General features: G+C 42.6%; 1 protein-coding gene across 1 annotated transcript in view; it reads right to left on the reverse strand.

The window, feature by feature from the left end:
* The window catches only part of cpamd8 (C3 and PZP like alpha-2-macroglobulin domain containing 8), a 42,220-nt gene extending 25,455 nt beyond the window's left edge, over positions 1–16,765 (reverse strand). The window contains exons 1-22 of the mRNA XM_023405242.2: positions 16,126–16,765; positions 13,619–13,770; positions 13,078–13,100; positions 12,177–12,342; positions 11,853–11,905; positions 11,206–11,223; positions 10,464–10,518; positions 10,058–10,171; positions 9,632–9,716; positions 9,332–9,440; positions 8,965–9,192; positions 8,666–8,836; positions 8,418–8,546; positions 8,062–8,260; positions 7,656–7,831; positions 6,214–6,363; positions 5,816–5,977; positions 5,556–5,698; positions 4,755–4,817; positions 3,545–3,776; positions 1,520–1,673; positions 103–233 (exon numbers count right to left, since the gene is read on the reverse strand). Coding sequence (XP_023261010.1) covers positions 103–233; positions 1,520–1,673; positions 3,545–3,776; positions 4,755–4,817; positions 5,556–5,698; positions 5,816–5,977; positions 6,214–6,363; positions 7,656–7,831; positions 8,062–8,260; positions 8,418–8,546; positions 8,666–8,836; positions 8,965–9,192; positions 9,332–9,440; positions 9,632–9,716; positions 10,058–10,171; positions 10,464–10,518; positions 11,206–11,223; positions 11,853–11,905; positions 12,177–12,342; positions 13,078–13,100; positions 13,619–13,770; positions 16,126–16,211 — 2,799 coding nt within the window. The 5' untranslated portion in view covers positions 16,212–16,765. The remainder of the gene's footprint in view (positions 1–102; positions 234–1,519; positions 1,674–3,544; positions 3,777–4,754; positions 4,818–5,555; positions 5,699–5,815; positions 5,978–6,213; positions 6,364–7,655; positions 7,832–8,061; positions 8,261–8,417; positions 8,547–8,665; positions 8,837–8,964; positions 9,193–9,331; positions 9,441–9,631; positions 9,717–10,057; positions 10,172–10,463; positions 10,519–11,205; positions 11,224–11,852; positions 11,906–12,176; positions 12,343–13,077; positions 13,101–13,618; positions 13,771–16,125) is intronic.
* Positions 16,766–16,799: the final 34 nt, after the last annotated feature.

Here is a 16,799-nt window from a genome sequence, read left to right on the forward strand (position 1 = left end):
AAGTATTATTACAATTAAATTCTAACTTTATTTCAAATACCTACAATTTTTAAAGCAAGTCTTCCCTTATAAAGTGACATTGATCAATATCAGCTCTCATACCTCCACCAGGACGGTCCTGCGAACATAGTCCAGGCCAGTTGGGATCCTTCTGTCCTCCACATCATTGGCTGTTTTCCCTGTCTGGAGTCCATCTGAACAGCAGCTTGGTTCACTGTAGGCAATGGCACGAGCTATGGGCAGCACAGAGCAGAATCAGCTTTCCCTCTTAAATTCTGTCATGGCACAACATCACCCACTTCAGATGTGTAGAATGTCTGTGGAGTGTCACCACAAGCCAGTCACTAGCTCCCTGACAAACTATGGTTGACAATGTTACTGAAAATTTCCTTAGAATATGATTTCAAACCTACATTTCAGTTGGAGACAATTGGGCACTATTGGGACTATAGGTGGATGCAAATATCATCATGGCGACAAAAATTATGATCCGAAATGATTTTGTGGAAAACGTGATCACGTGTTTGTGAAGTCACAAATCACTAATAGCCGAGTGAGGCCTCGTCCCTACTGTCTTTCAGGCATTTGTGGTCATCGCTCATAACATACATTACACAGGACAAACATGTCTGTAAGAGGACTCCCAGTTCTCTTGCTGAGGAGCACATTGGAAATGTGGCCCTGTGCCAATGGCGTCTCTTTGTGTGTGTGTACTGAGAGGGAAACACAAGGGGCCAGGGGACTAGGAGTGGGGCCATGGGGGGCCCATTGACCGCCAGTGACCTGCAAACTCATCAACATGCCACTCAGTGTCACAGCACAGCTCTGGTTTGCTCCCCCACTGCCGGCCTGCTTTGTTCTCACATGCGCTCTGGAGGGGACTGTTTGTAACTCTGGGTGGGTGACCAGATCACACACAGCTCAGCTCCTTGGCCAGCAGAGCTCTCCTGAGTCAAAGGCTTGCCTTTTTGTGAGGCATCACACTGAGGGGACCAGCAGCCTAGTCAAAGTGCCATACCACTTAAGAATTCAAATGATGCTATTTTCATCATCCAGAACGCCCTAATCTGTATTGTTTACATGAACAATCATTCTTTCACAACAAACACTGATCCACTTCCTTCTTTCTAAACATGTGACAAAGAACTTTGGGACACTTTGTAAAATAGCTTGTCCTGAATTTATACAATAATCTACGTCATTGTGTTGCATAAAGACAAAGTTCTTCTGTCCTGAATATTTTACAGCAAAAAAAATAAGCGCACATAGCTGCCAAGAGGTGTTTTCTCCAGTGATGTAAAAGGTGACAAACATCCTGACCAACTAACCTGAATGTGCCTCATGACTTCCATTACATCATGACATAAGGACAAATATTCATGGTTTCCTCATCGAAATATAATTTAAGAGGAATATCAGATTACTTCCACCCTGACAATATTTGAAACAATAATAACAGTATCAGCAAATTCAAGGAGTCCATGAGCAAACTATTCATTTGACTGTGCTCTGTGGGTACCTGTTATGTTAGCAGATCCCAGTTCAGTGAAAGACAATACAATGGATGTGGGAGTAGCCTCTCCTGGCGCGACACACTTCTTCCTGGTAAGGTGGTGCCTTCCAGGATGGCCAACAAACTTGATGCCTTTTGGAACTGATACTTTAACATGAACCTGTAAAGAGAGGAGAGGAGAGGAGAGGAGAGGAGAGGAGAGGAGGGGAGAGGAGAGGAGGGGAGAGGAGGAGGAAACAAATCAGAGGCAATCGATCTCCTCTGACAGGGCTACAGTGACATCATTCCTGCCAGGCACGCCCCTCCCTCATATAGCGTGTTCCCCTCAAACCTCGAAAAGCAAGGGAGAATTTTTAAATCACATTGTGAATTTTCCATGCTGACTGACTCATGCTTCTCAAGCTCCCTGAAGGATTAAGTTCCACTCATCGTCCAATTTTCACAGAGGACTCTGTAATGCAGAGGGATCTTTTAACTGTTCTTTATCCACACGCCACAAGTCGTAAATAACGCAGCAGAAAAATATAGGAATCACATGTTGCTGGGGTGGACATCAAAAGGAGGGCTATTCTGGTTTGCATATTCACCTAACATGACATCAGGGCAGCACACGCACAGGCCATTTAACAGGCTCATCTGCAAACATCATGATGTCATCTGTGTGGAGCGCAGGATGGACCCATTTAAGGCCAAGATAGAGCTCAGAAGGCTCTTCAAAGTGAGTGCTGAAACATACTTCTGGGCTAATCTCACATCTTCACATTACAAACCTGCGCTTCCTTTGGACACAGTTTCCAGTCCCTCTTACCTACAGTTATGCCATAACAATCCTTGCCTCATTTATCACATTGTTTTGACCACACTGGTTTTGCTGAATGCAGAAATAAAAAAATAAAAAAACACCATCACAGGGGCTTGCATGTTTTAGCCCATCACCTTTACAGCACGTGTGTTTTTTAGCACCTGGAAGATGCTCTGTCTTCTCTGTGATCCACAGTCTTCATTTCAAACACTTTTGTACTTTGCCTAAAACTCTTTGACTTATCATGTTTAATATTATTTGGATTTTATTACAACTAATACTTCCGTCTACTTTGTAAATACCACACCTATTGCATATGTATCCATCCAGGAAGAGGGCTCCCTCCTTTATTACCCCTACTGATTATTCTCCCCTTTTTTCATCTTGAAGACCATTTCCCTATCATTTTGAAAACCCTCATTACCAATTTCAAAAGGTCAGTTTACCATGTGCTACATTGCTTGTTGCTGCTAACTTTTACTCTTGGCCCAGGAAGGATGTAGACCTTGAATGTGTCTCCTGTGACACATCGGGAGTCGCTAGCTGCTTTCTTTCACCGGACAGTGAGAAGCTTCACCAGGACCACTATAACACACACTGATTTAACACTATCCTGCCAGATGTTAACCACATGTTAGAAGTGTCCCAACCAACCAGGTTTACTGATTTACATTTACATTTACTCATTTGGCAGACGCTTTTTATCATACTAAGTACTACATCTATTTGCATCTGATGCCAAGAACATCATCAACAACCCGCTAAGATTATTTGCAGTGGAGCTGGCAGCGCACAACTGGGCTGCACAGTCACCCACATTCATTTTTGTGAAAGTTATCTCTATGTGTTAAAGCAGCTGTGGTCAAAATCAAACAATCCTCTGTATAAGAGTTGGTTATTGCAGTGATTCTGGCTGCACAGTATGACTGTTCAAAACAGTCATTACTCATCTCCGTTATTTTGTGACAATTAAATAAAAATAATTATTATTAATATTTTAATGGGTTACAAACAATTTGTAGTCATTGGGCTGAAACATGTAAAATCACAGGTATGGCCCTTTAAGCTGCACCATCGTAACCTAATGCTCCCCTTGCCGTCTTTAAGAATATGACTAAGTTGACTTGTTTGTTTGTGGAGGTCAGTGCTAAAGAGTCTTATTGCACATTCGCTATAGAAAAATAACAAGTTTGCTTCCTGTCCATTTGCCCCCTCATTCATCATCTTACCTCAGAGCACGTTGGCAGGTAGTTGTAGACAGTGAGGGGAACTTTGGTTTGCTCCCCTCTGATTAAGCTGTAGGGCAACGTAAAGTCAACAAAGAAGGGCTTGAAGGTACGAAGCTCCGCTCTCTTTGCTAAGCCCAGCCCCTTCTCTTCAGACAGGCCAACAGCTTCTGTCACCCATGTGGTGATTGAATCCGGCACGTCCAGTCGCAGCTCAGCTTCCCCGGTTTCAGAGCTGTCAGTGACACATGTTGAGATACAGCTTGAGTGGCAGGGAAGTAAGAAGAGTTTAGCATCCTTTCATGGTTTTATTTAAGCAATAAAACGGCACAGACTACAAGGACGGGCTTGATGAAACACTGTAGATTACTTTTATGTCAGCAACACCTGTGTCAACACCAACACCTGCACCAGTGTAACTACAGCAAACACTCTAAAATGGATAGGTGTGAGGGACAGTCAGGTGTTGACCCAATCTGTTTCTTTGAATGAATGGGCTGAGATCATTATTGGCAACTCATATTTAATGTTGGTCTTGGCAAATGGTCACAGGGCATAATAAACTTGAAAAACTGCATGTACGCCCATTCCTTTTGATCAAAGTTGCCCAAAATCCACTTTAATAGACTTTTAAGGGAAATCAGAGCTTTGGACTTCACAGGAAATTAGGCAGAGCTGAAGTCCCATCCAAAGGAATCAAGCATATGGAAATCTATGGGCAACTCATTTATATTGGCTGAAAATGAATGGAAGGAGCTGTTGAGAAAGTGACAGTCTGTTCCAAGATCGCCCAATTTAAATGAGGCACATTCACACCCAGAGGGGGGAAATCTTGGATGCTGCTACATGATGGATCATCCGTCTTCTCCCATACAGATTTACTAGCACCTTTCCTCTCTTCGCTCATTCCTTTCTTCTCCCAACAATCTGTCATCTCATCTTCACTCTCTCCTATGCAGCACTCCTTTTTCATCCTCACTTCCCATCGTTTCTTGTACTCTATCAATGTATCTCCTTTTGTTTGTCGGTCTTTCATTCTTCCAGTTTTTGTACATGAACTCTTCTCTTGTCAATTCCTCTGCTCTCCTAAATTTTTTTACATTGTGAGTAAATCCCATGTAAGTAAAGACAGTGTGGTGCAACTCATAGATGTAGCCACAGGCATGTGAAACACATACACATGAGTGAAATATTTATATAAAGATTTAAATACCTGACGTTGAGGCAGTGCCACACCCAAGTCTCTGGGAAAAATGTACGCCTCCGCTTCTCTGCTCTGCAACCAAAACACAAGCTGACATCAATAAAAGGCTTCAGCTGCTCACAATAAAACAACACCACCATAATTGGAAAATGTATTATCCTGAATTCCACGCTGACATTCCCTGAGTCATGTTATGTGTTTAATGTTCATCTCTTGAATGAGAAGTATTTGTGGCTTTGAGAAAAGTAGACCTAAAATATGGACAAACCAAAGAAATTCATTTCTTTTATCACATTTTTCTCTGTTTGTCCGTTGCTCAACTCTGAGACCTTATTTAACCCGAGCATGACAAATACTGAAATGTGTATTACAAATTTATAATTGTTTGGATTATGAAGTAATTACTGCTCTCACATGGGCTTGGTTTTAAAATTCATTGTTTTCAGAGAAGTACATGCCCATATAACTGTGTGTGGTCCAGTCAAAGATCACAGTAAATTTACATCAATAAGTTAACTAAACAGCCGATACGTAAACATCAATGACTGAATATCCTCAAAATCCAACCAAGCCCACTCTTTGTTAAGGTTCAGTCAAACATAGTTAACTTTGTTATATCTGATAACTTGTGTTAGTAACTTTCTGATTCAGGAAAATATTTACCTTCAGAGACTTTTACCTTTTTGGGCTTGAACAAGACAATATTTGGATTTTTAGGCATCTTATAGTGGTTAGTTGAGAGGCAGAAACTGCCTCTGATATTGATGTGAATTTTCTGCTGAGGAAATATCTCTGTAGCAAGTCCTTTACCTGGTTGTGGGGCGAGAGTGCATGGCAGCCACTAAGGTGGAGGTGTGTGGCTGAAAGGCAGGAACAGCCTCGTCTGTGTACATGCCTCCGCTCTGCCGGTGGTTTAAACTCACCATATCTGTCATCACAACCAGTCCTGATTCCTGTGTTAAACATACAGAGAAATAAAAACACACATGCACACACACACATTAAGAATATATATATTTTTTATCCCTGTACCATCACTGTGGGCCTTTTAACTAAGTGTTTGTTCTCACTGTGAAAGCGAAGCGTGCATCCTTGGTGATGTCCCAGTGCCACGGAAAAACAGAGGAGCGTCTTCGTCTCTTTGATGACAGCCCAGGCCACCAGAAATGTCCGTCATCTTTAGGAATGCCGAAAGCATCTGAAACATCAAAATCTGCCAGCTCTTTAAACACCTGCACAAAGGAAACACCTTCATGTCAGCACACAAACACAGTTACACGCACAAAAGCAGCTCAGAGTTACATATATATATAGTGACGTAATATCTCAGAAACCAAGGATCTATTAGTAAAAGTCAAGAAGAACTGCTCTGACAATTATATTGTAAGACACGCAAAACTAAAATCTATTCTTTTAAGGTGAATATTATCACAGTGAAATATCACCATAAACTATAAATGCGACCAACCTTGTCAGGACTGAGCTGGAAGTCAGGCTTTAACAAGTAAAGACTCTTATCCACAGTGGCCACACAAACACAGGAGCCCCTCTCTCCCCGGACATGCAGGGTCACCGGGTCTCCTGGCATGGACTCATTAGTTGACAGGGAAACAGACACCTGCAACCCAGCCAACAGAAGATACACAATTGATATGCATACAAAAATACATTTCTGAAGACCAGCATGCATTTAAAAAAAGACTATTTCTAAACCATAAAATTGTACATTAAGATTCAACCAGTCTTAGGCAGTAGGGTTGCTATTATTTTTTATGATTTTATGATTTTATTTTAGGATTCATCAATTACTCATTGGCTATAACATGCAATGCTGCACAGAATTTCCCAGAGCCCAAGGTGAGATCTTCAAATGGCTTGTTTTGTCTGACAAAGCCTGCCTAAAAGAATGATACAAAACAAACGAAAGCTACGAATCTCAACATTTAAAAAGCCAGATCAAGCAAAATGCATTTTTGCCTGATAAATTACAGATCAATAAATAAAATTGTTGTCATTGATTTTCTCTCAATCAATTTTACTAAATGTTCTCAGCACTAGTTGGCAGTGTTGCCTGACAGAGCCTAAGAGGCCATTTGTGTGTCATTTGGAACAACATCAGTTCAGTAGTGCTGAGTACTAAGATATGGTGGGAAACGACAGGACAGAGAGTAGAAAACTACAGCCTTTGAAAGAGGAGGGATGGTGAGAGTCGGCAATTAACTTTCACACGTCAAAAGTGTTTTTCAGTAATGCGCAGTCACAAATTAGCCCCGTTAATCGGTTCCGCTGCTCTCCTTTCACCACTCTGTAACCTGTCATCCTCTCCTGTCATGACCCCACTCATCTGCCTGCGGCCCGCATGGCCTCTGTCTCATCATGCCCTCACAACCCCCTCCTCCGACACACACAAATACACACACTCACTCAATCACACACACACACACACACACACTCGCACGCACGCACACACACGCACACAAGCACACACAGACACACAGAGTGTTGTAATGGCATACCAGGGAGCTGTAAATACTTCAGGGAGTTAACTCCACCTAATGCAGGCAGGAACTGGGGATCTCTCCCAGGCCAACACAGCTGTTTGTTTACAGACATTACACTGTGGACAGAGCTGGTGCATGGATACTTGCACTCAGCTCCGAAATGTATACAGAGCGTGCGCCGTTTCCCCCATGTTTTTAAATAATATTATACAATGCAGTTATTCTTACAATAACCAAAAATTCTTAACTGTATATCCAACAATATCAGTGTTTTGGAACTTACTGCGAATTATCTTAAGTTTAATATCTCGGTCTGTGTTAATATACCAGTGGTAATAAAGATAAAATACTTTTCTCTGAATAAAATAGATGGATAAAAATCCAAATCTTCTTTATTCTGTTTTCAAACCTGGTTCTCAAAGTCAGGCTGGACAGGGATTTGCAGGCTGTCTGTGACACCCTCGCCATTTTCCCTCACATAGAAGACCAGCAGACGGCTGAGGGGTGCCATGCTGTGGCTAACAGGGAAATGTAGATAGGTCACACAGCTGTCCATCTCAGCCTGGGAGGAGGAGCCTGCAACGCCTGGCAGAGTGATGTGAGGGTAAAGAAAGGTGATTGAAGTGGCAAAATCTTCATGAGACTATCTGATGTTGAGAATGATGAGAGCAAAAACAAAACAATAGGTATCCTAAAAATAAAAAAAAGGCAGCAGAACAGGTTTATCCAGGGGTTTTCTGTGCATCTTTATTCCTTTTACATTCAGTGGATAAAGATGCAGTTAAATGATCCAAGGAAATAATCCAACTACTAACCGGAGGCAGAAGGAGGCAGGTGGGTGGTGTGAATGTTTTTGTCAAAGGTGACTGTAGCCCTTTTTTCTCGGTGTGAGGCTGTCATGTTGGCTGGCTGTTGGCCTGATAGGATGATGTTCCCCCTGGATGTCACCTCATAGTGCAGAGTGAAGTTACAGGGACAGGTGGATTTAAGAGCCACTTCTGCCTCTTGGCCAACCTATACACACAGAAAGATACAACTATGTTGTTATGATTATTTTAAGGATGATACTGTAGCATTGCGATGTATCAAAAAGTTTGAAACCCAAAAGAAACTCAAAACTTAATGGCAACAATGATGCATAAATACTCCACATTCAGAAGACAACGCTTACATTGAGTGCAGTGCTGGGACTCTGGATCTGGATGTGGCACCTGCTGGGAGAGTACCAGCTACTGATGGACAGGTAGCTGGGCAGGTACTGATCTCCTACTGTCTTTCCGTTTATAGATGTCACCTTGGTCTATGCGAAGCAAAGAAAAAACATTCTAACTCCTCATAGTATTTGCTTGAAATTACCTTCTCACTTCATCTTGTTTATATTATATAAATCTAGAAACGACTGCCACTACAACCACTGACCTCTAGCCAGACGTACTGGGCGGCAGTGGGGATGGAGGGGATCTCAAAGGTGGCCTGGCCATCCTTAGAGATTAGTTCACTGGTGTAGACGTTGTCCTTGGGGGTCAGCTCTGCCTTAACACGCACCCTCACCCCATCAGCAGGGCTCCCGTCAGGGTAGGTCACCTCAATCTACAAGGAGAGGGTTAAGAGTAGGTGGGGGAAGGACAAAAATCAGACAGTCAGTAATGACTTGATTTATCTTTAACTGTCAGTTGATAAGTAATGAAGCAAGTTAAAGCGGATTTTTGTTGGCTCACCTTCCCTTTATAAGGCAGACCAGGTTTGAACTGTTTGCGTGTGTCCTTGGAGTACTTGATGTCGATGAGCTGTTTGTGGACGGGTGTTGAATCGTCGAATGTGGTTTGCCTGCTTCCATCTATGCTGGTCACCGACGCCCAAATGCTCACCGTGCCCCTGAAGTGATCTGCTACATCCAAGGGCATCATGTCCTTGACACATAGGCTGAAGTTTGCAGAGCCTTTGATCTGAGAAGAGCAGAGGAGTCATCTGGTATTGTGAATGTGCCATGGGTCACATCAATAAACATGTTTCAATGCCAATCTCTAATAAATTCATAAACAGGAGCATTAAGATATATGTTGTCCAGGGAATAAATAAACTGACCTCCATGTTTTTAATCACAGGATGGCCCATCTCATGACGGTAGTAGCCCACTCCATTCACTGTCATATTCACTGTCAACTTCCCTGTCACTGGTTTCCCAAAGGTATACCTGTACAACAATGACATGTCAAACAGCCAAGGTCACTGAATCAAGGAACAAATAAAAAGCATGACGAATGTAATAAAACAGAGCCGTAGGTACCATTATTTTATGGATTGTCAGCCAAACAAAAATCCCCTCACAAAAGACTGGGGGGACTTTTGTTTGATCCATTCTATAGTGAAGATTAAGTGACTTGCCTGGCCCTGACAGTGGCCTGCTCGCACGAGTTCAGGTCACGGATGTAGTGTGGTGGATCTATCACCAACTCAAACTTGGGCATCACTGTAAAAGAGACAACAGAATATTACTTTTGAGTTACATGATCTACTTTTTTGTGTATTTTTGCTGCATTATCTCTTGTATTGTTTATTTCTGGCTTTTTGTTGGCGACGCATAAAATGATGTTATTCTAAAAAGGCACACATTGTAATCGAAGGTCTTCTAATATTAAAGATTAAACTTTATGTAGGTCGCCTGCACAAGGGAACTAAATACAAAAGCTTCAAACATCAACATATCACTTCTAGGTGTTAAAAACACAATCAAGGGCAACTGAGAGCACCCAAACTGTAAAGTTCATTCTTTGTTATGCAAACAACTGCCTCACGTGTGCAGGTCCTCACCGTATTTCTGCACTTCAAATGACTTGTTATAGGTGTGGCCCTGCACCTCCACAAAGATAAACCAATCTCCAAACATGGGCTGGTCAGACAGAGGGAAACTCATGTTCACAACCCCTATAAGAGAGAGAAATCTAGTTAACACATTCAGTGCCTGTGTGCTTGATATTAACAGAGTCATTAATCATATACCAACATATACACTCCTGATATGACAATTACAGTGCAGCTGTGAATTATGCAGGATGTACTAGTTACCTATCACCTTGCTACAATTATAGGTTCAAAATGAAAAAAAGTCTTTTCTCTGTAGTGAAAATATTAACCCAGAGAAACACTGCAATGAAATGTGAACATACAGGCTGATACACAAGGAAGCTGCAAAAATACTGCAGAGCGTGAGGCTTACCACAGCAGACAGATTTGAGACCCTTCCACTGGACCATCCTGGATCCTCTAGGATCCTGAAAGATCAAATTAGTGTTAAGATTACACATTTCACATTGAAGTGCTGAACTATGTTAGTTGCACGTCATATATTGGTATTGTTGAGTCAGGTCTAACAGTCCTTGAACTGAACTTGACCCAGAGACCTAGCTCCTGTTTCAGACCACTGTCAAAATACTTTTACTGCTGTTCCTCAGGTGACACATATGCTGCAGGTAAGAGGGTTTGTACTTGTCGGCAACTATAAAGCATGCATGGGTGTCCTGAAATGTTCTTTTGGAGCAGCAGCTTGTTATTTGCCCTACAAACGTCTCAGTATCTGAGAAGAGATACAATAAATGAGCAAGGTCAGCAAGTACGGGAGGGAGACACTGTATGTGGGTGGTGGGGTTGATAAAGAGAAGAGAAGAGGAGAGGAGAGAAGAGAAGAGAGGAGAGGAGAAGAGAAGAGAAGAAAAGAGAGGAGAAGAGAAGAGAAGAGAAGAGAAGAGAAGAGAAGAGAAGAGAAGAGAAGAGAAGAGAAGAGAAGAGATTCCTTTCATGTTGTTTATCCTTGCACTGTTCCAAAGAGCACCCTGTTATCTAGGTGAGCTGCCTTGATTTCTGCTCTGTAATCTCCAGCCAGACTGGGAACTAAAATTGCCACTGTCCCCTCCCGGACGTGGCTCTGCCAACCCTGGGTGGTCCTGCCAGGCTCCACTCACCAAAACATACGCCTCAATCTGCAAAAAAAAAAAGGGAGAAAGACAAGTACAAGATGTTATGAATTAGATTAAAAAAAAAACTGTAAAGCCAAGAGAGGATCCTGTGCTTCTTCCCAGTGCTTCACCTCACTCCTTCCTTATCCAACAATCATCCATCTGTGAAAGTGAATACTGCCCTTTACCAGCAGCAGACCTTTATAGCTGCAAACATCAATAAACCATCTGTCTGCACAGTTGCACAGTATATTTGGAGCCATTGCTAACATTCCAAGAGAAATGACTCTGGCTCGGCTTCTGTAAATAAGTGACTGTACATTTCTCTGCACTCAGGGCAGGCTAACTTTCACCAATTAGAGATGGAAAAGTATGTTTGTGCTAAATATTATGTTGTTCTATTGCTAAAGTGATAATGGAACACTGATCGAATAATACAAACAGAGATTTGGGCATTCAGAATTTGTATGTTTTGCATTGAAGACCTATGGATGGAATTACAGATTCTACCGCAAATCTTTAGTACAGATGTTGTTTAGTTGTTTATTGTTTGTTGGCCCGTTCGCCATGACTGGTATGTAACATTTGCAGTGTTTTTAGGTGCATGTGCTGAATGTGCAGCTTTTATTTGCATAACACAATTTTTCATTTACCTTGTCATTTACTGGCCTTAGGCTGGGAGTGACCGTGTAGACATTGATCAGCACTGTGGACAGAAAAAGAAAAAGACAGCTGGCTTACATCCTTTCAACGTGACAGCTATTATTTTGGTAGCCCCTTTAGATCAACAGAGTTAGTGCAAACAAAGTTTTATCCCAATCAAGACATGGCATAATATCTATAGTGCTGCAGCATCTTTTAACTGATTTTCATTGACTGAGATTTATTCTATGACAAAACCCTAAAAACGAGCCTCAATTCTCTGCATTTCTGTGCAGCGATTAACTGATTAACTACCAGGTGCACTATGAGGGAACCTTTATGTTTGGGTTTGTAGACGGGCTTGTCAGTCTGGATGAAGACAGCTGTGCCCTTGCTCTCCACTGTGACGGTGGTGTAGTTGTGGAAGATGTAGCCTCCCTCTGTGAGGTGACGGTTCCCCCATACCTTCAGATGGGCCTGACCTCTTAGCCCAGAGGGAACCTGGTGGCGCACGCGCACATGCACACACACACACACGCACACACGCACGCACACACGCACACACACACACACACACACACACACACACAATACCAAACACAGGGGGAGAATCAGATCTGAATTTACCAGAAGTAAAATTAGGTCAACGGGGTACAGACTGAAATGTTTACTCTAGACTGTTGTAGTGACACACAATCACAAATTATTCACCTTCATTGAACATTTTTTTTAAATATTTTTTAGAAAACAAAAGACAGAACAAAGAACTACATTTAAACAACAGAGGAAGATGCCAAGCTATAATACTGCACACTACACATGACTGTATTTCACGAGAATGAGGGTGGAGGTTACAGGGAGGGGAGAGCAGGCAAGGGAGAGAGAGAGAGGGAGAGAGAGAGAGAGAGACAGAGGGGAAGAATCGAGTCGTGCATACTAGATTGATCTATTCCAGCCTTCGGGGGCGGCGGACCATACATGCACGTCAACAGCTGTTGCATATTATATTGAGGCTGTTACCTTATTCCCATTGAATGAGCAGAGACAGATGTTGCATTACAAATAATGTTAGTGTTGATTTGCATGTTGCCTGAGGAATGTGCACTCAACGGACAAGAGGTTCTCACTACTGTGCAGCTGTCACCGCTAAACAGCGCAGTGCATTTTAAACGTCTCAGGAAAGCAGCATGCACACACTGTAGGACACTGCAAACTAAGTTGCATGGACAGACTCACCTTTAGTTTGACGGTGCCTTTGTCTAAAATAGAAACAATGAGATCATTAAATGTGGGATATTTCTGTAAATCTCAGTTCTCTCATATCCGTGTAATCATCAGTGTAATACTATTAAATATTCAGTAGAGCTACTGCAGTGTGGCTGTCTTTCCCTGGGAGGTTCTCACCCTGGGTTAGCAGGACATCCAGCTGCAACCTGTCTCCATGCCACTCTGAGGCAGAGCCAGCACCATCTATTAACGGTGCTGTCAAACAAATCACACACTGTATATACTAAGTGGCTGGTGGGATGGTCTGAACTGATGCCTCCAATCATAGATAATGTCTATGAAAACCCTGAGCAGAGGTCAATTAGGCTCAAGCTGTGTGTGTTCTTCAATCTACATGTTTCTGCCAGCATCCCTGCCTGTCTGATCCCAACATCTTTTGAAGAAATCACACAAAGGGGGGTATATCATAGCTCGATTCGTAAGTGCAAGTTTCCTTTCCAAAAGTAATGCATTGTGCCAGTGTAACCTTAGCTTCAGAATGCTTCCTCACCGAGCACTGAGCCGTGGCTGTGGACCACCGCCTGTCCTTTTACCGACAACTGCACCTGGACGCGGGTTTCTGCTTTTGCATTGAAGATGGTTATGCTCACGCTCTCCTCCACGCCTGCTCGAAACACTGAGGGTGCAGCAACCAAATAACCCCTGAGAGGAGAGGAAGTAGGAGAAAGAAGGAGAAACAGAGAGAAGAAAGGAGGGAGAACAAGGGAAGGAGAGAGATGAGATGGGAGGAGAGCAGAGGACATAAAAGTGCAGAGAGGGGGAAAAAGTAGAGGTGACAAAGCAGAAGGAGAGGTGGTGGCAAGAGATAAAGGGGAGGTCAGAGGTCAGAGAGGGAAGTGTGACAAGAAGCGGAATATGGATGAACACGTATTGCATCACTGTTTGGTTTTTAGAGGCAAATCCTCACTAATATCACTGACCATTCCTGACTATTAGTGAATATGGCAGTGTTATTGTAGTGTTGTTTTACAGGTGAATTGAGCATAAGTTCACATTTCTTTCTCGCTCTCTGTTTCTCACTTTCTCCCTGACCCACACACACACACTTCCACATGCGCGCATACACAACAAATCACACATACAAACAGGGACATTCCACGTGGATTTGTGCAGCGAGATCAGGTTTAATTGCAACGGTTACCAGGGACACGGTACCTGTTGGCCAATGAGCTTTCTGCTCGACTGTTTTCTTTGGGTGGTCTGGCACCTCTGACAGAACCTTGGCGTCTGTTTTGAAAAATAACGACTGAGATTCCACACAGCCACCCTGACATTTAATTGAGGGAAGGAGCCTGTCACTGAGGTCACAGAGCAAAGGTCATTCTTTGATGATTATAAACAAGTCTGGAAAAAAAAAGCCCAATTTAAGTTTTATTTGGATGTAAGAATATCATCAACTTGCACAGAGGGGCTTTATCTCTCAGGTAACAAAGGTAGAATAATAGGAGCTCTTGTTAGCATGGTCCTGCACAACCAAGTCAGAGAGTGTGGTATGTTAGGGGTTAGTCAGGGGTGTGTGGAGCAGATGATAAAAGCGTTCACCAAATGATGTGTTGTGGTCAGTTACTTCTATTATTCATAAGCATGTGTTGATTTGAGAAAAGAGAATACCAAATCAGTTATGCCACCCAAATATGGCGGGCATTCCTGGAGCAGTCTAAGTCGAAATATCTTTGTGTTTGACCAATTCAGTCCAGTCATTCCAAGTGTAGTTCTTAAGGCAAACAGGCCTACTCATTCCCTCAAAACTTAACTGAAGATCACACAAATTAGGAGTGAGCAAAGCCTCGAGCACAAACCCAATTGCATGCCTGAGAGAAAGATCAGGTGGTTGGCATTACAGCACTACTGCATTACCGCCGGAGGCAACTGCAGTTCCTGAGAGAGAAAGTCATGAGAAAATCCCCTGGAAAATAAGGCTTCGGGAGAAGGAAGATAATACGAGGAAATTGACTCTGTGCGTTTGATCTACAGTGAGTTTAACCAGCTCTTGGATGAGCCCGGATCAGGTGGTGGAGACCATGCTTATTTCAGTCACATGGCTTGATGTACTCAAGTTCTCGTTGTTTTTGCCCAACTTTTGTCCTCAGCTGAGAGCTGGTCAGTGCCTGAGAAGGATTTGTGTTCTCCTTTGTAGGTGAAGTCCTTAACACTCAGCTCTTTTTTTAGTTCAGTCACATGGTTCAATGTTCTTAGCCTTTTGCCCAAAATTCACCCTCAGCTGTGAGTAGTTCAATATATGATATAAGTTGCTTTTTGTAACTCAAGCCTACTTTTGTCAGTAATCTGGTCATTTTTGTTTATTTTCTACATTGAGCTGCATTCCTTACCTCCCCCCTGAAGAACCTGGAAGAACTGTTTACAACTCTTTACTATTAACGTAACTCTCAAGGTCAGGATTAAACAAACAGCTGACAGGACCCTGACTGATGGTGTGGAAGTGCCAAAAGTCAATTTGAACCTTTTTTGCCTCTGAGTCTGGGGGAGATAAACTCAATGAAACAGGCCACTGCAAAAGCCAATGAATTGACCTGAAATACTTCTCATTATCAGTGTATATTCATTAAGTCATGGGCTATCACAACATGAAAGGCAGAGCAAGCTACCTCTCAAGATATCACTTTGAGTAACTGCTCACAAGTCCAATAACACAACATGTTATTGGAATGAAAAGTCTGAAAAAGCATGACTGACAAAGTGTTGTGATAGTGCTGTGTAATGACTGTAATGGAAAATACTATGATATAGTGACAGATAAGGACAGAAGCTTTATGCAGCAAATATTACAGATTAATGATCAAGATTCTTGCTGCATATATCTCAATGAAAAGGATAACGCTGCTATGACAACAGGTCACATAGAGCGAAAAAATATGTATTTTTCTTGCATATTTGGAAGAGTGTAGCCGAAGTGAATTTTTCCGATTGAGAACTTCGGAAATGCTTGTAGTAGCCTAAGTACAAAGCACTGCACCACATGCAACATTGGCTACTTACTGTCTTTCTTGTGCATAACTTCTGCTCACGTTGCAGATCAACAAAGTCCATGAAAGGCTCAAAGCTGTCAAAGACAAGCGCAACATTTTGGCCCCAGTAACCGAGATACTGCAGGATATCGGCTCTCTCCTCTGAAGGAGGCTGGAACTTTTGACTCTAATGAAAAGATAAATGAAAGTTGAACAGTCTGCGTCTACAGCCCTCTCAGTCTATCTATCCATTGAGGTTGGTTGCCGTGATAGGTGTGCAGAGCTTCGTCCGGAACACAAAGATCAACTTTTTGTAATAATCATCCCACTTCGCAAAATCTAGTTCCAAGCAAACCGTGTTTTTTTTTTTTCTTTTAGAGCCCAGAGTACACGGACAGTCCTCTCCCATGTGCCTTCACCCGCCCCGGTTCCGTTCTCTCATATTTCAGCATTACAAATTGTAAGCGTCCTCCCACTCCAGCGCGCAAAAAAAAATGTCACTGTAAAGAAATGTTTGACATGTAAAAATCCGCGCAACCCTCGCTTCCCCGGTTCTTCCTGGTGATCTCTTTCAAATCGGTCGATCCGCTTATTCCGCTCCTACAACCGCAGCGAGTCAGGAGGCGATCAGCGTCAGGCTGCGATTCATTCACTTCAATACCTCCTCTCACGTCTCTGCTGCCGCAAACATGACTAACCCCAGTG

This window comes from Seriola lalandi, unplaced genomic scaffold (assembly GCF_002814215.2).
Source record: "Seriola lalandi dorsalis isolate HSWRI2012SDOR001 ecotype SW California unplaced genomic scaffold, Sedor1 jcf7180002054267, whole genome shotgun sequence".
In the NCBI taxonomy this organism is placed as follows: Eukaryota; Metazoa; Chordata; class Actinopteri; order Carangiformes; family Carangidae; genus Seriola; species Seriola lalandi.